The sequence below is a fragment of the Scleropages formosus genome, chromosome 22 (assembly GCF_900964775.1).
Source record: "Scleropages formosus chromosome 22, fSclFor1.1, whole genome shotgun sequence".
In the NCBI taxonomy this organism is placed as follows: domain Eukaryota; kingdom Metazoa; phylum Chordata; class Actinopteri; order Osteoglossiformes; family Osteoglossidae; genus Scleropages; species Scleropages formosus.
The window spans coordinates 16171270-16192072 of record NC_041827.1 but is presented as its reverse complement, the minus strand read 5'-3'; the positions used below and the strand labels follow the sequence as shown (position 1 = coordinate 16192072).

Genomic DNA, 20803 nt, shown 5'->3' with positions numbered 1-20803 from the left:
GAGAATGTTTTCCTCTATAAATTCAGGATAAGTACCTTGATCAATGGTACTACACAAGGGGCAAGGATTTGAACCAAGGAGATTCAGACTGCTGTTCTTGACATCAAAAGAATTATAATGAAATACTGTATGGCTATGAACCTGTAATATTCAGCCCTTGAATTTTTAAAGCTTATGTTTGTTTTCTCCTGTGTGGGCTTCTGGGCACACACTGGATTTAGCAAAAGGTATAAACATTTCCTTATGGACAGTCTCGTGAGAGGACGCAATAGGCGTCTGCATGTTTTCAGCATTCTGTTCGAAGCAGCACAATCACCAAACCAATACCCCCATCCTGACCTACTGCTGGAATTATGATTTACAGCAATCCTTCCCAATTATAAGTAGCGACCAGTGACAACCAAGAGGGAATGACTGCTTAAAACACTTTGCAAATATGTATAAACATTCCATTATGCCATAGAAACTGCGAAGTCGTATATTATGCACTACAGACCTACACATTTTTCGCCTTTTACCCAAGATGTAAAATATGGTTTAAAATCAATCTGTCCTAGATGAAAATATCAGCTATATGAATAAAAGTGATAATTAAACTATTGTTTCTGGATTTTTTTTTTGGAAACCAAAGACAGCAGGTGAATACAAATCATATTAAACATAAGTTTAATTGGTTGGATTTATTAGGAGCACATAAGAATGCCAACTGGTCAACATGTCACATTCTGAAGGTGGACAGAGGATACATCAGGAATGGGTGTTCATACCTAGAAGAGACACAAAAGCTAATTATTTTTCCCCCCATTATACAGTTATTTTTTTGATCACAGATTCTAAGCACTTGATGTTTCTCCACACTGATTCTTGAAATGGATGATTTTTGCTCATTTAATTTATTAGAAAAAAATTGAGACCACTCACAGGTTCACTCCCCAGAAGGCCTGACACTCTCAAACACACCAGCTTCCCTCATGTTGTTGAACTCCTTCGTGGCATCATAATTTTTGTAGAATTCAGCATATGCCCGTTTCCTGGGCTCCGTGACTCCAAACTGAGGGGGAAAATGGCATTTCAAAAAGGGCTACTAATTTATGTAAATATTGTCACTTGGATCATGGGGCAAAAAACAATTACAATTAAGCACAAGCAGTCTGATGTAATTGCATTCAAAAGACTTGTGTTGCATCTCAATCTATACACTCATTTCATTTTAAAGAATTGTGTTCTTTCCAACCTTAACAGCAGCAGCACAAGTCAAAGCAAAAGCAAAAGCAAGGGGTAAGTGAAGCCTCAAACGCTTTCCAAGAAGTCCTCTCATAACAGGCTTTGGCAGAGACATTTTGAAGTACCTGTAAATTAATGAAAAAAGAACAGCTTTTAGTTGCCAGATTTTTTTTAAAAAAAGATTTAAAAAAACATATGAGAAGTAACAGGCAATCAACTATGGCACTTTATGAAAAATCTGTAATTTGACTAAGGGCATATGATGGATTTCTGCCATTTATACAGGATTCCTACAAAAAGAATCTTTGCACCACTGGAAACAGAAAACTGGGCAACACAATCGAAATTCAGTCAAAGAAAGCATTTAAACCTAAGGGCCCATTCTGGAAATTAAAAACCATTCCTGATGTTACAAGTCTGTCCATCCATCCATTTTCAATAATTGCTTATCATTGCCAGGTTCCTGGTGATGCGGGGCCTATAAGTACAGTACTTATCAAGCTAAACATTTATTTATAGCTGTACATTTTAAACCCACCCAGGTTTTACAATGCAAACACATGACTGATAAGTGAAGTCCAATACAGTATTTTCACACAGAAACAGATCTGTACCTTTATAGTCTATGTGCTCCATTTATAGTCACTCGCCACATTCCTACGGAAAACCATGACACCCCCCCGATCTCCTTCAGCACACTACAGGATCTGTCTAAACAGTGTTATAGAAACTTAAGTCAAGTGCAATTACTTATGTTTTCAGGCATTTATCATATACACTGCTGATACTTACCATGAAATATTTCAGTCATAACCAGATGTACAGATTCAAAGTCACTTTGCACAAAAGCAAAGGAAGGTGATAAAACGACAATGACAACACAGTCGCGAGCCATGTCATGAGATGAGCCCTGCCTGCTGTGCTGCAAGCGCCTCATTTCACTTCCGGTAGATCGCGGCACGAGCGTATAGTAGCACACTGACTGAGCTAATTGTTGGTGCCAAAATTTTCAAAAGGGAACAACAATTTCTGTTGATAATAACCCACTGTGTTTCAGAAATAGAGAGCTGCTTAAACTAAGTAAAAGGCGACTTTTTCGACCGCTCGCTTGGACTTTCCTAATGATCCTCCAGCAGCAGGGCTACGCTCCGTTTTTGAAAGTTACCAAGTACTACATAATATATAATTCATAATTGCCATTGGCAGACGAACAGATGAACTAATTACACTACTGTATTAAATAAGTCGAGTCGTTCCAGTCTGCGTACTGAAGTGAAGTCCTCTCAGCAAGTAATTTTTGCCTCAGAATGAGAATGACCTCACTTCGCTGTGCAGAGTGTTGGCCAGGGGCGGCCCACGACCAGAAGAACGTATCCGCGCGCGAAATATTTCACCGTAGTTAAAGACGACACCACGACTACACTTAGAATTAGACTAAAGAACTAACAAATAAATCAAAAGAAGCGCAAACGTGCCGTCCAGCTAAGCTACTCACCCGTAGCGTTGACGACCTTCACCAGAGAGCGACGCACCGCTTTGGAGACACAGGATAAACTTCCTCTCTTTCTGACGAGACCAAAAGAGGGTCGTTCGCGCTCTCTGCTGCCCTCTACGGCAGGGAGGATTTTGTGTGAATTTCAGCTGTTATTTCCGGTTGTTATTCACAGGCTTGTCCTTCGCAGCGCTCGTTAAGGGGCCACGGTGAAGTAATGCTACGGCTACAGGCAGCGCAGTGATTGTGTAAATAGAGCTTTGTCACCAACGTGTTTCTGGTTCAGTTTTGCACTACTCTTAAGGGAAATAGTTTAGTTTGAATCCTCTCCAAGTAGTTTTGCAAGTCCCTCAAATGATGTCCCCCAGGGTTATCTCCACCTGCTTCCCTCAACTCAGTAATTACCACATTTACATTTAGTCATTTAGCTAGCACTTTTCTGCAAAGCAACATGCAACGATTCACCCGTTCATACAGCGGAGTAATTTTTACTGGAGCAATTTGGGCTAAGTACCTTGCACGAGGGCACTACAGTAGGAGGTGGGGTTCAGACCCAAGTTTCTGGAGTGCAAAGTGATAACTCCAACCACTACACTACCAGCTACCGCCATTACTTATCACGCTTCTCTCATAATTGCTATAAAGGTGACACACAGTTTTTCCTATCTTCTCCCAACCAACACTGATATATCCTCAGGTGCTGCAGCATGCCTCTCTAACATTTCCCATCTGGATGACCAATCGTCACCTCCAGCTAAACCTTTGCAAGACTGAAATCCTCCTCAAGAGCTCTTTGTCTGGCCAATCCAGTTATGGTCTTCCAAGAAAGGCTACGGAGGCCATGTCTATAAGCAGCTGTCAGGGTCACGACCTCTTAATGAACTCTCTCTGAGTGAGTTGTATTGAGCTTGAGCTGCACCACCTATCCATTTGCTTGCGGATAAATATACTTGATTATCCATCCACTGTCAACAATCGCTTGTCCCGAGTGGGGTCACGGTGAGCCGGGGCCTTACCGGGCAACACAGGGCACAAGGCCGAAGGGGGAGGGGACACACCCAGGACAGGACGCCAGTTCGCTATAAGGCACCCCAAGCAAGACGCGAACCCGAGACCTCCCACACGACAGGCACTGGCTGAACCCATTACATCACCATGCTCCCCCATACTTATGTATTAACTTATTTTGTTCACACATACCTCACACATACACCCATTGGTCTAACTCTAATGCAAAATGGTATTGGTTTGTCAATCCAACATTAGGCATCTTAAAAATATTTCGGTGGTTTCAGGCATTTGGCTGACTCTGTATACGTGCTCCCACTAGAACTGTGTATATTAGCCTTTGCACAAATTATTTACAGTACTTATCTTAATATTGCTTTCTTCAATAACATTGATCAATGAAAATACAGAAGGCTGGAATTAAACTAAAACAGCACTGTGATATTGATTGAGTTTGGATATTATGCCAAATTTGCCTTGGTTAGTCAGAGAAAATGCTGCTGTGGAATCTCATGTGGATTTTTCCTGGATAATGAAAAATCTTTAATTTGTTTTTGTCAGAACCGGTAAGGAGAATATTGTGTGAATAGCCAAACAATTTTCTATTTCTTTGCATTTAAATCAGGAATGTATTACGCTGTCTAATATAATCTAATACAATCTGTCTGAGTGTAATGAATTTTATGCATCATTCTCCTCAACTGGGGCCAAGCTCAAGGCATAGAGAAGGAATCTCAAACATTCAGCCCACAAAAGGTTTTTGTCCGGACTACAGGATGGCTGGTTAGTATTTGGGCCCAACAAAATACAGTGGGCCACCTCCCTGAATGTTCCGAATTCTCCATAATGTAAAAAAAAAAAAGTTACATTTTAAATAAAAAAAACATTTGTGAATTATAAAATTATATAACAGCAAATTCTTTCAAGTTGACACCCAAATTTTCTTGAAATCGCTCTTTCAAAGTTTGCATTTCTGCAAAAATAAGAGTTAACAAACACTATGATCTGTATACAGCACTACAGGTCTATGGAGGATGGACAGCTTCAATACCTCCAGTTACCTCGGAATAGTATTTTCCCACTTTGCTAACTGAACATGCTGTACTGTACAAAACCGGCCAAAAGCAGGTGATATGATTTCTATTTGGCCCACAGTAAAAACTTTTTTTTCAAGAATTTAATGTTTTTATTACAATTTACAAAAACAGTTTTTTGTAATGCGTGTGCAGCAACATCGCTGCGGGAACAACGTTGCTTAAGATACCACACGCCGCAGCTGCAGTTGCCGTAAGGACGGTCGAGAACGTACTAGATTTTTCTGCGCCGCAAATAGGGACACGCGCAGTCGTCCTCTCAGCTCCATACAGGGAAGCAAAAGTGAAACATTAGACGTCAGGAAGGAGGGCAGCCTAGCAGGCGTGGTGAACTACGGCCCCCAAAGAGTCCGACGTGCTGGAGGGAGAAAGAGAGCCGGTGTAGAACCAACCGATTAAACCGCTGTTAGAAGAAGGTACATAAGGTAACGCTAACACTATCGCGACTATTCTCCTCTGAAGAAAACTAACTGCTTCACATCTCTGACTCTCGACGTCACCAAGTTTTGCGCCGTTTAAATTGCGGGTGATCTTGTTGCTGAGTCTGAGCTGCTTCTCTGACGTAATCATCATGTGAAAACATGATGGTGAACATGATTGACCAAAATCATGTGAAGCGGGGTTTCTATCGAGTACGGGGAGGTGGGAGGACTAACTTTTTATTTTGTTTTCAGTTTCAGTGGCAGTGAGTGTTGTGTTGTTAGACTACTGACTGGAACAGTCTGTGTGTGCATAATAATTAAATTTGATGTGTTTGTATATTATAAACTGGGTGTAAGACCGCTCTTTGAAACGCTCATTTTTTTTTTTTTTTTTTTTTAATTTAACCAGCACTTCCAGAAGGATGCCCCAGAAGCGCCGCTCGCAGTCCTGGACGGAGCTCAAGGAGGCTGGGAACGGGTGCTTTAAGAGCGGCCAGTACGGCGAAGCGGCGGCGCTCTACAGCCAGGCCATCGCGCTTCTCGAAAAATCCGGTAATCGTGCCGGCGGCGTAGGCAGCCGCGTTGAACTGGTTTCGACCAGCTTCAGAACAAAATCCCGCCACACCCCGCTTTTCGTTTGTACCCAAGCCTGTGTATTCTTGTAACCTTGCGACTAATTTGCTTGTTGTTTTATGCGAAATGAATTGATAATTAACCGTAGTCTGGTGTCGTCGCTGCGCATGCGCAGTCCGTGCAGTCACTCCTGACAGCAGGCAGGAACGTTTCCTATGGAAAGCGAGGCGCCTGATGCTCTCAAGGAAACATTTTTAGTTTCTCTTAAAACTTGTGTAACTTGGAAATGTGTTATGAACATCTGGGTTCGTGTTTTTCACCAGAAAGCAACAAATTTGTTACAATTTGCATTGGACTGGAGAAACATTTAAAATGCATATGCAGGTAATATTATTATGACTGAGACATCAGTCCACCAAAATGCAATCCCAAATATATGCATAACAGGCAATTTGGAGTCACCCCTTAACCTGAAACATCTCTGGGCTGTGAGAGGCAACCAGAACAGCCAGAAGAAGCACAGAGAGAACATGAAAACTCGAAACCCAGATCATGTATATATGAATCCATGTTTGAACCCACAGCCAGGGAGCTGGGAGGCAGCAGCACACTAGCTACTGCTCGAGTGTCTTATGCTTACAGCATCGCCTCCAGACTGCTGTGGCCCTGCCTTATTGATATTGAGAAAGTTTACATTTATTCATTTAGCAGACATTTTTCTTTAAAGTGAATGATCATTAACTAGTATTTTGTTGACTCCTTTGTCCAAAGTGACTTAATGAAATACACAGTACAGTAAACTCTGTAAAATCACTCATTTTGTACAACTGAGCAATGTAACACACACACTTTCAGAACCGCTTGTCCCATATGGGGTCATGGGGAACCGGAGCCTACCCGGTAACACAGGGCGTAAGGCCGGAGGGGAAGGGGACACACCCAGGACGGGACGCCAGTCCGTCACAAGGCACCCCAAGCGGGACTCGAACCCCAGACCCACCGGAGAGCAGGACTGCGGTTCAACCCACCGCGCCACAGCACCCCCACACTCATACAAATACTAAATTCAGTTTAGTCACCTGAAAAGCATGTTCTTGGGCTGCACAGGAAACCTGCACATACAAGGGGAGAACATGCAAACCCCACACAGGCTGATCAGAGCCCAAACCTACATTTGGTCATACAGTCCAGCTACTGTGCAGTACTAGTGGTACTCACTGTGCCACTCCATACAAGTCTGTTTTAACACCTGGTAAAATATTTTTTCATTATATAATAGCCTTTATGGTAAGTCGTTTTAGATAAATGGTCTGTGTGTATGTGTCTGTATATAAAATATACATACACACACACACCACCTGCTGTTGTACTTGAAAGGTGTAATGCTATGGAGTTGAATCAGTTGTAAAACTAGAAGCTCTGCAGTTTCCCTTAAGCAGAGGGAAGTAATGGTTTTTTTAGTGAGTTAACACAGTCCTTTTCCACTCATGCAGGTAAGAAGAATGATGAAGCTCTAAGTATTCTGTACTCAAACCGAGCTGCTAGTTACCTGAAAGATGGGAACTGTACTGAGTGTGTAAAGGACTGCACAACGTAAGTTATGTAGATCTACTTTATAACTGTTTCATGTTTATAAGCCTTGAAAAACATTGTCTGAGAATGTTACATGAATATGTTGTCAGCCATTAGGTTATTCATGTCTTGTCTTGGGTTTATAATCACAGTTAATGGAATTATGTTCAGTGTGACTCTTGACAACTGCTGTCAGAAGAGATGCCAAACTAAAGTTAGGAGTGCAAGCTGAATGGGAAGTTGAAAGAAGAATGTAATCCCTGGGAACTGACTGCCATCCGACTCCATTTCTTACATACTTCATCTTTAACCTATGTAGAGGTTCTCAGATATTTGTAAGCTGCTGTTTTAAAATGTTGGTTAAAAAATCCAGAAAGTCTTGTTCTTTTGGCAAATATATAAGGTTATTAATGTACCATTTACTTAGCTGTGTGACAGTTTTGAACATGTATTTCTATGTTTCAAGTTTGTCATACGTACAAGTACCATGTACAAGTATCATGAAATTCTTCTTGAATGTTTATCCACAGACTATGAACAAAAACAATAGAAATACTGCACAAAACAATGACAGTGAGTAATGCTAAACAATAACAGTAGACAGCCAGAGAACTCAAAACATGAGAAGTTAAAGTGACAGTGTAATTTACCAATGTGCTTGGAAGGAACAGTCCAAGTTACAAAAGGTGGCACATTGGTGAGTGTTGTATACTCTTACAGCAATGGGGTAAAAGCTGCTCGTGTACCTAGCAGTGCGGGTTCGAATAGATCTGAGCCGCTTTCCAGACAGCAGAGAAGAGAAAAGTGCCCATGCGGGGTGACTGTGATCTTTCATGATGCCCATCGTCTTTTTGAGGCAGCGTGTGGTGTAGGTGTCCTGGACTGCTGGTAGCTGTGTGCTGATGATTTCCTGAGCTGTTTTGACCACCCTCTGTAGGGCTTAAATGTATCACATAATACTGCGAGGACTGAAACATTACAGTATGAAATGCAAAAAATACATTTAAATATGTGCCTTTAAATGTATACTAAATGGGGGGTAGCAGGGTAACAGTGGTAACAGATGTCAGCGTTGGACTGAAGAGGTGCAAATCCCACCTCCTACTTTAGCACCTTTGAGCAAGGTAACTACCCTGAAATACTGAAGTAAAATTACCTAGCTATAAGTGGGTAGATCATTGAGTAGCAAATTAACATATGTTACGTTGAAGAAAATCAACATCTAAATTAATAAATGTAAGCAGTGTGTCTAATGTACTTAATAAAAAGCTTATTCCATAGTTTTGCTTGTATTATAAATCCTCCTTGTTTAATCTGTATTCTTAGTGGGAGTTATTCACCTGTTGAAATATGTGTGAAATAAAAGAACATCTTGAGTGCAAGATGTTCATTGTTTTTTATCATGTCAATTAAAATGCACAGTTTATAATATTTGGTGATAAGTGGCTTTGATGCTTATCACACTAATAAACCGGTGTTATTTCACAGCTCTCTTGACCTGGTTCCCTTTGGAATTAAAGCCCTTTTGAGGCGTGCAGCAGCATATGAGGCAATGGAAAGATATAGACTGGCTTATGTAGATTATAAGACAGTCTTGCAGATAGACTGCAACATACCTGCGGCTCATGATGGAACAAACAGGTAGGAAAATAGTTTTGTTTTTTTTTTTTTTTTTGGTGACACTTTGTGGTCTCAGCTAAGTGATCCCACTGATTAAAAAGCACATAGACAGGCACATTAGGGAAATAGTTATTTCTACAAATAACCTACATTTTGTTGAAAGGAATTGCATTTCCTTGCAGAATGACCAAGGCTCTGACTGACCAGGATGGCTTGGCCTGGAGAGAGAAGCTGCCACCGATTCCCACAGTGCCACTGGCTGTTCGTGAGAAAGCATCACAAACAGCCACCTCCATCCCACCTGCCCAGCAGAATGGAACAAACCAGAGAGAGAGAGCTAGTACTGTTGTTTACCAAGCTTCAGAACAAACTTTGTTAAAACATACATAGAAAAATGAGGTTTTTGGAGCTCTGTTTAATTTTACTGCTATGTTATGCCTTATGTTAAGGAATCGTGACAAAATGCGCACACAAAGCTACTTGTTTAAATTGTGTTCACTGTTGCGATTAGGTTTCTTTTGAGTATGAGTGTGGATTTGTCTGTTTTGTTGCTCCAGGAGATGATTCTTCAAAGAGAGCACTTTCCTTGAAAGAAGAGGGCAATGCACTGGTGAAAAAAGGAGAACATAAAAAAGCTATAGAAAAATATACTCAGAGCCTCAAACTAAATCCTACGGAAGTCACAACTTACACAAATAGGTAGGGGCATCTTGGAATTTGTACCTCTTTGTCATAATTACAATATTGATTATGTATGTAATGTTGTTATATATATATTTTCATAGCTGTATCTAGACTTCTTAATTTTTTTAATATAACATAAATGACAGGGTGAGCAGATCCACTGATGGTCTTGTAGGCTGTAATCGGTCTTGAATTTGACGCAGGCACCTATAGGAGGCCAATGTAGAGAAACAAGGAGGGGAGGGCATGGGACCACTTTGGCAGGTCAAAAACAACTTGGGTGGCTAGACAGGAGAGAGTTGCAGTTATCCCAACAGGATATCACCGTGGCCTGGGCGAAGAGCTGTGTAGAGTTTATTGTGAGATAAGGGTGGATCCTGCAGATGTTAAGCATCATGTATGTGCAGGATCAGGTTGTGGCTTTCATATGTTTTGAGAAAGATTTGAGTTGATCATTACTTCTAGGTTCTTAACAGATTAATTAGATGACTTTTCCAGTTTGACAAGGGGATAGATCATCTGAGAAGTGAAGGATCTCAGTTTTGGAGGAGTCAGGTTGCAGGAGGTGATCAGGCATCCAGGCAGACATGTCCGAGAGGCCGGTGCACGTTTGAGGGACCATCTATAGCTCCAGTGGGAAAGGAAAGGAAGTGCTGAGTATCATTGGTGTAGCAGTGGTAGGAGAATCCAAAGGAGGAGGTGATAGGGCCAAGGGTGTGGATTTGAGAAAAGGAGGGGGCCAAGTACCAAGCCCTGTGGAACACCAGTTGAGAGAGGCTGAGGGCTTACTGGGAGCCACACAAACCCACTCACTAAGATCTACCTGATGGGTAGGACCCAAACCCTTTCACTGCTGTTCCTTAGATACCAAACTGTCCACGAGAGGCAGGTAGAATCCAGTGGTTGACAGAGTGAAATGCTGCAGATGGGTTCAGGAGGATGCTCTAGCCGACTAGAGAGCAAGTGATACTGAGGAGGGCAGTTTTAGCAAAGTGTCTGAGATGACCATCAAGGAGATCATTCTGTACAAGGAATGCAGATGGCTGGTCACAGGTTGCATGTTCCAGAGTTTTTGACAGAAAAGAGAGGGAGACTGCTTTGTAGTTCTGGTTTCAGTCTAGATTCAGAGAGGGTGTCTTTAGCAGTGGTGAAATGAGGGCAGTTTTGATGGCAGATGGGGAGCAACCAGAGGAGAGCAAGGAGTTGATACTGAAGGTAAGAGATAAGATGTGGAGAAATCTCCAGTAGAGAGGTGAGGGGGTGGGATTGAGGGAGCGGGGTGATGATTCTCTGTGACAGCAGGAGGTCAGAGATTTCGGCTTCTGACGGTTTGAAATCCGGAGAACGAGATATTCCAGGGAGATGTGGCATGGTAGGCACAATATTAGAAATTCGGTCAAGGACTGAATTAAAGCATTTGCCTGTTTCCTTTGTGCAGGGCGCTGTGTTACCTGTCTCTGAAAATGTACAAAGAGGCAGTCCAAGATTGTGTAGAAGCTCTGCGGCTTGACTCTTCTAATGTTAAAGCCCTGTACCGACGAGCCCAAGCACACAAGGAACTAAAAGTAAGTGCACTTTTTCAAATGTGCTTCACATTTTCATTTACATTTATTTATTTTAGCAGATGCTTTTCTCCAAAGCGACTTCCAATGAACTCTGTGTAGTGTCATCAGCCCACATACCTTATTCAGCAAGGTGACTTGCACTGCTAGATACACTACTTACAATAAGTCACTCATCCATACATCATTTTCACATATGTATTTGTTTTTAATGACATTGCTTTTGAGATGAAGTTCATTTCTGGAATTGGATAATTTAAGACCAAGGTTGAAATTTTTGTGGTCACTTGGTGAGCAGCTAGTGAGTTGCTTTAACTGATAAGATTACTTGTGGTTTGAGATTAGGGGTGGACAGCAAGCAACATGCAGAAAACCTGCAGTCACCCTTTATCTATTTTGTTTTGATGTATGCATGATGTTTTGCAAAATTAGAATATGTTATGGGGAATGCAACACCATTATCCTTAGACCAGAAAAGATACTTAATACATATAACTGGCATGTGGTCTATTTTAGCAAGATTTAGCCCTAAATGGATTAGTGTAACAAATAAATGAATGTGTGTAAATCTCTCCTTCACAGGACTACAAAGCTTGTGTAGATGACCTTAACGCCCTGTTGAAAATTGAACCAAAGAACACAGCTGCTCAAAAGTTAAAGCTAGAAGTGCAAAAGATTAAGTGACCTTTTCATGTTAATATCTCCAGGCACAAAGTTTTTATTCAAACTATGTGTACATTTAAGTGCCCTTGTTTGCTGAAAATTATGTGGCCTGTAATGTAAAGTTTTTCAGTTTGTCCTTCAACTGTACATTGTTAGTTTGAACATTTTAGAATACATTCATACATTTTTACAATATAAACTCAATCTTTCCTCAATGCTGATGTCTATGCACTGAAAATTGAGAAAAATATTTACAATGGCACTGACAGGAAAAATAAAGGATTGTGAATTTTATTTTAGTGTTATGTGGGGATTTGGAAAAAACTTTTGTACAATACATATCTAATTCTTTTGAATTGTGTAATTAAAATCTTTAATGTCTGGAATTTTAACTTTGGACCCACTTATGACAAATCAGTTTGAGATTGTTTGTTTATGTTTAATAGCCTAGCAATGAATAGTTTTGTGTATACAGTATTTTTAGTATTTCAAAATGTTTTTCTTGTATATCTTCCAGATGTGTACTGTCTTCCCTAGGGAAAAAAAGCATTCATACACCAATTTAAAGGAGATTTTATGGCATTTATGCAAAGTACAGGGAGTAAAAGCATATAAGTACACAGAGTGGCTTGCACTGGTAAATTTAAATCCAGAGTTTTTATGTTTTCGAATATAACAAATTGGTAAATTGTCTGTGGTGTACCTTGCATTGCCCCCTATGGTTCTGGAATAGGTTCCAGACCATTGTCATCCTGCATAGGTGGTTGTTTTAAATGGTGGAGGAGGGGGGTGGGGGTGATTGGATGATAGGTAATTGAACTGAAACTAAAATGTATAACAGCATATTGCCTTATTTGATACAAATTAAAGGATAGATTCTTTTAATCATCTCAGGATTTGCACATACAAATAGACTTTCAAATATTTTATCTTTCTGTCCTTTTGAAAATCATCTGAGACTTAAGTACTACAGTACCATGCTTCCTGTCTAAAAATCTGTCCTGTCCCATGTATGCAAAGATCTCTAAAACAAAAGTATTGATATTCAGTAATGACTAAGCTTCCATCTTGGATTCCACACATGTGAAATATGATACTGTTTTTAATTAATTAGGATGTGCAGCAAGGTGTGGTGACAAATGTTTCATTGTAATTCCTGCTTCCTTTCAATCCTTGGCTAAATTACTCTGAATTGGCTCAGTAAATTACTCAGTCACTTTCATTATCCACTTGTCGTAGTAAGGGATGAGGCAGTCTGGAGCTTGAGCACAAGACTAGGAAGTACATCTCTAACGGGACGCTAGTCCATCACAAGGTAGCTTCAGTAAAGTAACTAAACTTAAAATCTTGACTGTTTATGTTTCTGTTTAGCATTGGACAAAACTGATGAAATAACGCATCATTCCAATTTGAATAAGATGCTTTAGTAATCTAAATAAAAGTTTTGGATTGTGATTTGGTGGTAAAGCTGATTTGTTCCAAACTTCCAGTCGCAGTTGTGCTGAGTTTGTGTGAATGATGCATGTTTTATAGTAATTAATTGTTGTTAATGTAACAGAAGGAAGCTGGAAGCAAATAGGGGATTAAAATATTCAGATGGAAATTACATTTTTCATTAGTTATGTCAATATAGTTACATATTTCATTATGCTGCTTAGCATTAAACATTGCTTTCATTGATTATGTTAAAGGAAGGGAGTTTTAGAAAATGATATAAATATATACTTCAGGGAATCTTGTAGCTGGACTAGCATCACTGAACAGCAGCTATACTTGGAACACAGTAGTTTTCAGTTATTAAATGGTTAAAAAAGCAATATGTGAAATAATGCTTAAATTAAGTCCCTTACATTAAGATTTCTTACAAGAGTGACTCAACTGTCTCCTTTCTTGAGATCATCCAGTATTCTTAAATGTTACTAGATACTAGGTAAGGTGTAAAAAAAAAAAAATATATTTTCTAAAATTTTCCATTTTTGTCAGTTAACTTGCATCTTAACAAGGGTGTAACAACTTGCCGTGTTATGATGGGCCAAACAATACGAGCAATAGTATTTAAAGGACTTCCACTGACATAGTATTCTGAAATATGCTGTTTTAATCTATTGATATATAAATCTGCAATATGTCTGAATTTTGCTGTAGTGGTAAATATTTATTGAACTTGCCTACTTTTCTAGACTACTTGCTTCTTGAGTTGTCTGCTTCATAACCTAGTTCTCAAGACTCAAAGAAGGGATTTTGCACTGAAGAGTCTGCTTAATTCAATAAACTGGAGAGCAAGAAGAAACATTACTTATTGGAAGGGATCCCTTGTGACTATTTTCCTGAACACTTTATGGTTCCTTTGTTAAAGCTCAACAAAATAAAGCAAATAAGATCTCCTTGAAAGTGCTACAGTACATACAAGCAATTAGGTTTAGTGGTGAAAACAATGCGACTCCTTACATGAAAAATAAAACAGGAAAATCTGGAACTGATAAAACCTTTATTTCACTTTAAATTGTCTTACACTCTCCTGATTATTACATGTAAGGTGAAACTAGAACTGTTTTAAAAGACATACACAAATCTAGTATTACGTCAATAACCAGGTACTTCGGGTTTTTTTTTTTTTTTTTTTTTTTAATTTTCTTTAAGTTTAAGCTATTCTAAATTTTCACAACCACGTGCTCGCTAGGCAATAAAACCGTCACAGAAGCAAACTTTAGGCAGAATACTGGTCAGTAAAAACAAAGCAAGTAGATACCAGATATACAGACAGGCTCGGTTCCACATTCACTACTGCATTTTTATCAAGCGTAGATTAACTGCCATTTGTTCAGCTAAAGGGGAAAGTCTTTAGTGTGTGGAACATTGTCTTCAGCGAGATGGACCGAGACAGATGACTTCTACACCTAAAAGTGGAATGTTATGGTGATGGCAAAGTATTGTGACACTGAGTGAATTCAGGATCAGTTTTATTTCTTCAGCTGACCACAGCTACTAATTCTCCATCCAGCTATTTGAGAGACAAACCATTGCTTTTCTTCCCCCCAACATCCCAGCAGATTTGTGAAGTATCAAACGAGTACCAAACTGTAGTCCCCAGCAGATACCAACATAAACCAATCATCACAATCCCACCTGAAGACTTGCTTTCTCAAACCCTCAACAGGTTTGTGTTGTCTGAAGCAACTCAATTTAGGAAATGGAACGATGAGTAGTTTTAGCCTTCAATAAGGAAAGTCCGGACGTAGAAAATTTCAGTAACAGCTTTAAGGTGTTCTTTAGCAAGCAGGATCACAATATTACATTAAGAAAAATTTATATGCACTTCTAAAAAAATGTTTACAATATACAATTTGTTTCGCTGAGAACAGTCATAATGCAAAACTGGGGAAAAGATTTAAGAACAAACAAGATTCACTGTACTGATGTCACAGTACCTTTACATTAACTGCTTGTGGGCAGCAGGTTAGCATAGTGTTCCAGTTTGTTCAAAAGCTTTCAGCAGTTTGAAAAACTAAAGTTAGGCTATGATGGAATGTTTAAAACTGTTTAAGATGTAGAATGGGAAAAAATTACTAGGGTCCCTTTTAATTTTTCTTCATTTTGAATATAATGAATATTAAACAGCAATATGCACATTAGTCAGTGTCACAATACAGCCTTTTATGCCATTCTGTATGAGCCCACAGCAGAATTGTACAGTTACCCAAGCCATGTATATCTGCATTTTACAGACCAGGTGTTATTTTTATTTAAGGATATTAGAAAATGCAGAGGAAAACAACTAAGCATCACAGTGTTTGGTGAAAATAAACCGCCAGTTTAATAACCTTTGAGTAAAACCTGCAAATGCCAGTACACTAAAAAATGACAATAAAAAAAAGAATGATAATGCACACCCTGCTAGGTGAATAAACAAAATTAAAACAAATTTAAACTGGTGAAGAAAGGGCTCATAAATGACAACAAATAAAGAGAGCACTCTGCTTTTTCTATTTGACTATGTATTCAATTCACAAATGGAAAGACTGAGGCTGCTAACTCTACCCTGTCACCTCCAAATCAGCTGAGAGGGGCACAATTGGTGGGGTCAGGTACAATTCTCGCTGCTCGCCATACAGAAAGGGGGGCCTGATGGTGGTGGTGGGGGGGGGCGCATGGGCTGTACGTGTGTAAGATAAAGAGTGAGGGTGGATTAACAGTGAAGTGCAACAACATTAGTTCTCCCCTTCACCACCGTCCCCTTCATCACCCTGGTTTTCTGATGTCCACAGCTGGGGGTGAGGAACAGAATAAAACAGGTAAATGTTAAGCACATACTTCAGCCACACACAAAGCCATGCATTAAATGTTCACGATCCACTTTGGTGCTTATTTTGATTAAATATCATGAAATCAGTAGAAAACCCTTTAAAAAAGAAAAAGTCTCAGGACAACAAGTTCAACAACTCTATGAAAGTATCAAAAATGCCCGGAATATGCTACAGGTGAACGTAGTACAATGAGCCCATTTAGCATTGTGTAGCATTCCTGTAATATAACAAGTTAAGGGAATTTAATAGTGCTGCAGATTAATCCCCCCAACACTGAATCAAACTTACAGTGAGGTTGTCCCTTAGTAGCTGCATGATCAAGGTGCTGTCTTTGTAAGAATCTTCATTCAAGGTGTCAAGTTCAGCAATTGCTTCATCAAAAGCCTGCAAAGAAAACATAAACTGCCCTTCAGTACAAATCTACACCTACACAGCCATTCATTAAAGACTGACTATAGAGTTGGTAGCTTATTACAAGACTTGCTTTACCAAGGCTATGACTGCAATATGAAATCAGATGCAAAGCATTTTGAAAAACATCAAAACTCTGCTTCTGTCATAGCCTGAAGTGCTCAGACAGACAGGCAAAGGGAGCTGATGCAAGAGCATTATGATGCATGTGTGCAGCCTGATGGTGCCTACCGTCTTTGCCAAGTTGCAGGCCAGCTCAGGGGAGTTGAGGATTTCATAGTAGAACACAGAGAAGTTAAGAGCCAGCCCCAGTCTGATGGGGTGCGTTGGCTGCATTTCCTTCTTGCTGATGTCAAAAGCCTCCTGGTAAGCCTGCTGGGAATTCTCAACTGTGCCTTGAGTGGGGGGAAAAAGAAAAAGAAAAAAAAAAAGGGGGTAAACAGGATTTAGATAATAGCTAAAGATTCAAAACACAAAAAGCTACATATTCAACGTTAATAAATTTGTGGAAACAATCAGTAGAAACACTAGAGAGAAATGGGTAAAACATGACATAAGACTAACATGATGACACCTCATGATCACATAGCATTACTCTCTTTGTTTCATATATACACCAGTTAGAAAGCTTCCCATTCAACATTAATCATATACTAACTCTTTTTGGATTCTCCAGATGCCACTTCAGACAAATATCTGTAGTAGTCTCCTTTCATTTTCAGATAGAAGACCTTACTTTCTGCCTGGCTTGCATTGGCAATGAGGTACTGGTCGAGAAGTCCCTAGAAGGAGGATTAAACAGATGTTATTTTTTCCATAAATAATTACATGGGAGAAAGAAATGACACTGAGATGAATATCTACCAAGTTCTCCTATGTTTGACAAATGCCAAGCGTTATTTTCAAGTGCCAGCCGTATCAGTACCACAAATATGAATTATGGGTGTTTGCCAATCAAGTCAACAATTTTTTCCTCGTACACTGTTTGCACAGGTGTTTTCATAGCTGTTGCCATGACTCAAACTGCCTGGAAGATTGACAGATTTTTTTAAAAAATTGCACAATAGAAAAAAAAAAAAATGTCTCCAAGTACCAGAGTTTGGCTTGAAACTGCTTCCAAACATCAACCAATTTCAACACACGTTTAACCCCCCCCACCCCCCACTCTACCAGTTTGACCTGTTGAAGGGTCCTCTAGGAACACAGACACTTTGCATTTACTCCTCCAGAGGGCCACCAAATGGTGGACCATGCCTCACCAGCACATCGTTGCAGATGTCCTGCAGCTCGGCCTCAATCTTCTCACGGTACTCGCGTGACATCTGCTGCTTCTTCTCATTACCCTCCGTCTTCTGCTCGATGCTGGAGACGACGCGCCAGGAAGAACGGCGGGCGCCTACCACGTTCTTGTATGCGACGGAGAGAAGGTTGCGCTCTTCGTTGGAAAGCTCATGGCCCTGCTCCGTCACAGCCTTCATTGCCGACGCCATATCGTCATAGCGCTCAGCCTGCTCGGCCAGCTTAGCCTTCTGTACCAGTTCGCTCTTGTCCATCTTCAAGCTGCTCGATGACAAGACAACAGTAAAAACGAGCAGTCCTATCTACATGCCAGTTCAGTTTGTATTATATTTCTCTTTTCTAAATCCTATACCTTAGCAGTTAGTACATGTGAGCAAGCAAGCACAATACAAATATTTAATTACAAGAATTCCTTTTGCCAAAAGATGCCAATGCAAAACAGAAGAAACTTCAAGGAGACAATAAAAATGGAGCATCCACTGCAGTTTGTCACGTCTTCTGATCTGATTTAAAAGATGAGACGAAGTTCAGCCATAGGACACACTGCACGAGCAGAGTAAAATGTTTGTATCATACACTTTGTTATTAACTTTAACTGATGTCTTTTTTCAAGGTGACTTATTCAAGTGTACAATGATTTCCACATTTACAGTAATACCCTACTGTGTATCAGTTCAGGGTAAAGTACCTTGATCAACGGTACTACAGAAGGAGGGAGCGTAAACCCAGGAATCACATTAGAAGGCTACAGTCCACACCGCAGCAAGATCGAGATGTTCCAAAGAAATATTTTGCCCACACGTGAAGGCATTTTACATTCCAAGCCCATTTGATAAAAGTGTAAATATGAGTTTAGAGTAGGCTACATTCATCCAAATACAGAAAAGGTAAAGCAGAGGTGCAAGGAGAGGTAGGCGCATACATTTAAATATTAACTTTCACAAAGTTAAAGAACGATGTCAATAATTTTCTGTTCCATCAAAGCGAGGAACAAGTCTTGCTCATCCGGGTTCATACTGGACACTTGTGTGACTTGATGATTTTGTAAACGTGTGTACATACACTCAGCATAGATAAATAAAATATGCCTATTTTGTTTTTTTAAGCGTTTTTGAAGGGCAAACCGAGAACGATTTAATCATGAATGAGCCCTCGGGTGTGAAACACACTCGGCAGGATCGTTCCCGAAACCGAAGGCCAAAGCAAAGCAGTCCGATCGGCGGCCGCCACAGGCGGACCGGGGCCGGTAGAGTCGCAGGGCCGAAGCGGCTCGTAGGAGAAGCAGGAAAAGGGCAGAAAAGCTGCAGCGAGGAAGAAGAGGTGCGCGACTCCGCCCCGACGCCGGGCGCGAGCACGAGCACCTAGGGGTCCCATCCAGACCAGCGCCATCAGCCGTCCGCGCGACGACGGTGTCACATCAGTCCCGAAGCAACGCTCGCGCTCCCACTGAACAATAAAACTCATCCGGATGCTCATTCAGAAAAGCCGAACTCACGTGAAACAAACACTCACAGTGAGTGAACCGAGAGAGGCAGAAAACGCCATGGCATTTATCATCTCGCCTTTCACTGTTCCGTTCCTCGAGTCCGTGTGCGAGGAAGACCGTGGTCGTGGTTCCACACGACTCGCCCGGATGGAGTGGAAAGGCTGCGATCGAAACGGAGGCGCGGCTAATCCAGCCCGGGGCTCTGCGCGCCGCTCACCGCACCCTCCGGGCCTCCCCGTGTCCGCGTTCACTTCTAACGAGAGATGTCCTCACACACCACCTTCACACGGCGGGCCGGTCGGCCTCATCATCGTCGGCATCCCCCCTGCTCTCCGCGCACCGCAGAGGGCCGCATTGATTCCCTCCTCTTTCACCGACAGCAGCTGAGCGAGTCGGCCACACAATCATGATCATGATCATCACGACCCGATGGAATTTGCGCGACCACGTTACCTTGACACCCAAAAAGCTATCCTAGACGATAACTGCACCATAAGGTTAAAATGAAGCCCAGGAGCAGACAGTTCCTTCGACCGCAGTGCCTCCATTAGCTCGCCTGTGTGCGATACCTATTCATCACACGCCACGGCCTAAGCGCTCGCACCCAGCCCCAAACCACAATAGCACATTCTCCGGCACAGCCCGCCGCAGGGTTCGTTTGCACACTACCATAACCCGCTACGTGGCTACCTAACAGCGGCCCGTGCTATTCGACGCACCCTACACGAACACACTCACATTGGCAATGTACTTTTAGTCCTGCTTTTATCTGGGGCCGATGAGAGCCTTTCTCTCCGTCCTCCGTCTCGCTGCTCTGGCTATTCAGGGCAGTACCACTTCCGCTTGCACTGACACTTCCGCTTCCTCTAAACCCCACCTCTCCCCCGCCAGTAACGATGGTAACCTCCGCCCGGGGTTTCCCAAGCGCTTTCCAGGGTTCATTACGTCATAACGACCATGGCAACCAGTAGGTAGTAACGTCAGTGATCACCATGGTGACTGGTCCTAGGAGGAGCGAGTGGATTAAACAGCTGCATGTTCTAATCTCAAGTAAAACAACAGCTGTCCGTATTTTGACTTTAAACTCACTGTTTTGTTTTATGAGCTTAATTTCGTATCCATGATTCGGTGACGTTAAGTCGAGAGCAAAATAATTAAAAACTGAAATTGACCTCTTTCTGTTACCACCATGTTTAGTCACACAAAAAAAAAGTCTGCTTGCTCAGCATGACACATTACCTTACTATACTTCCTATATACTGAATACTTCCTGTTAATGAACTGTTATATAAAAATAAATATTTTGATACTATTGTATGGCATGGGGGGGGGGGGTGTGGTGGTGCAGTGGGTTGGACCACAGTCCTGCTGTCCGGTGGGTCTGGGGTT

The 20803-nt window shown here is 41.2% G+C and overlaps 3 protein-coding genes across 5 annotated transcripts; 1 reads left to right on the top strand and 2 right to left on the bottom strand.

Annotated features, from left to right (window-relative positions):
- Positions 1 to 649: 649 nt before the first annotated feature.
- cox6c (cytochrome c oxidase subunit 6C) lies at positions 650 to 2813 on the bottom strand. Its single transcript, XM_018742275.1, has 4 exons — positions 2720 to 2813; positions 1235 to 1349; positions 922 to 1051; positions 650 to 767 (listed from the first exon to the last, which is right to left on the bottom strand). The coding sequence occupies exons 2-3, from the start codon at positions 1337 to 1339 to the stop codon at positions 926 to 928; spliced, it is 231 nt and encodes a 76-aa protein (XP_018597791.1). The 5' UTR covers positions 1340 to 1349; positions 2720 to 2813; the 3' UTR covers positions 650 to 767; positions 922 to 925.
- Positions 2814 to 5035: 2222 nt separating this feature from the next.
- On the top strand, positions 5036 to 14397 carry tomm34 (translocase of outer mitochondrial membrane 34). Of its 3 annotated transcripts, none has more exons than XM_018742293.2 (8): positions 5036 to 5234; positions 5650 to 5792; positions 7307 to 7406; positions 8874 to 9026; positions 9188 to 9345; positions 9563 to 9704; positions 11128 to 11254; positions 11834 to 14397. In XM_018742293.2, the coding sequence occupies exons 2-8, from the start codon at positions 5663 to 5665 to the stop codon at positions 11933 to 11935; spliced, it is 912 nt and encodes a 303-aa protein (XP_018597809.1). In that variant the 5' UTR covers positions 5036 to 5234; positions 5650 to 5662; the 3' UTR covers positions 11936 to 14397. The 3 variants fall into 3 exon arrangements, with proteins under 3 accessions (XP_018597809.1, XP_018597808.1, XP_018597810.1); XM_018742292.2 differs by having other exon boundaries at positions 5037 to 5243; XM_018742294.2 differs by lacking the exon at positions 5036 to 5234 and adding an exon at positions 5392 to 5460.
- A 98-nt stretch (positions 14398 to 14495) lies between these two features.
- On the bottom strand, positions 14496 to 20266 carry ywhaba (tyrosine 3-monooxygenase/tryptophan 5-monooxygenase activation protein, beta polypeptide a). Its single transcript, XM_018742295.2, has 6 exons — positions 20153 to 20266; positions 17889 to 18189; positions 17288 to 17411; positions 16861 to 17024; positions 16507 to 16602; positions 14496 to 16179 (listed from the first exon to the last, which is right to left on the bottom strand). Exons 2-6 carry the CDS (start codon positions 18180 to 18182, stop codon positions 16123 to 16125), a joined length of 735 nt encoding a protein of 244 aa, XP_018597811.1. The 5' UTR covers positions 18183 to 18189; positions 20153 to 20266; the 3' UTR covers positions 14496 to 16122.
- Between the last annotated feature and the right edge of the window lie 537 nt (positions 20267 to 20803).

Bases quoted from the DNA above. Each gene is read 5' to 3' on its own strand.
- cox6c (XM_018742275.1), bottom strand. From the start codon at position 1,339: ATGTCTCTGCCAAAGCCTGTTATGAGAGGACTTCTTGGAAAGCGTTTG. The intron at 1,052-1,234 runs GTTGGAAAGAAC...TTTCCCCCTCAG, and splicing joins CTTGTGCTGCTGCTGTTAAG to TTTGGAGTCACGGAGCCCAG.
- tomm34 (XM_018742293.2), top strand. From the start codon at position 5,663: ATGCCCCAGAAGCGCCGCTCGCAGTCCTGGACGGAGCTCAAGGAGGCT. The intron at 9,027-9,187 runs GTAGGAAAATAG...ATTTCCTTGCAG, and splicing joins GCTCATGATGGAACAAACAG to AATGACCAAGGCTCTGACTG. The intron at 9,346-9,562 runs GTACTGTTGTTT...TTGTTGCTCCAG, and splicing joins AAACCAGAGAGAGAGAGCTA to GAGATGATTCTTCAAAGAGA.
- ywhaba (XM_018742295.2), bottom strand. From the start codon at position 18,182: ATGGACAAGAGCGAACTGGTACAGAAGGCTAAGCTGGCCGAGCAGGCT. The intron at 17,412-17,888 runs GTGAGGCATGGT...TCCTCCTTCTAG, and splicing joins ACATCTGCAACGATGTGCTG to GGACTTCTCGACCAGTACCT. The intron at 16,180-16,506 runs GTAAGTTTGATT...CCTCACCCCCAG, and splicing joins TACTAAGGGACAACCTCACT to CTGTGGACATCAGAAAACCA.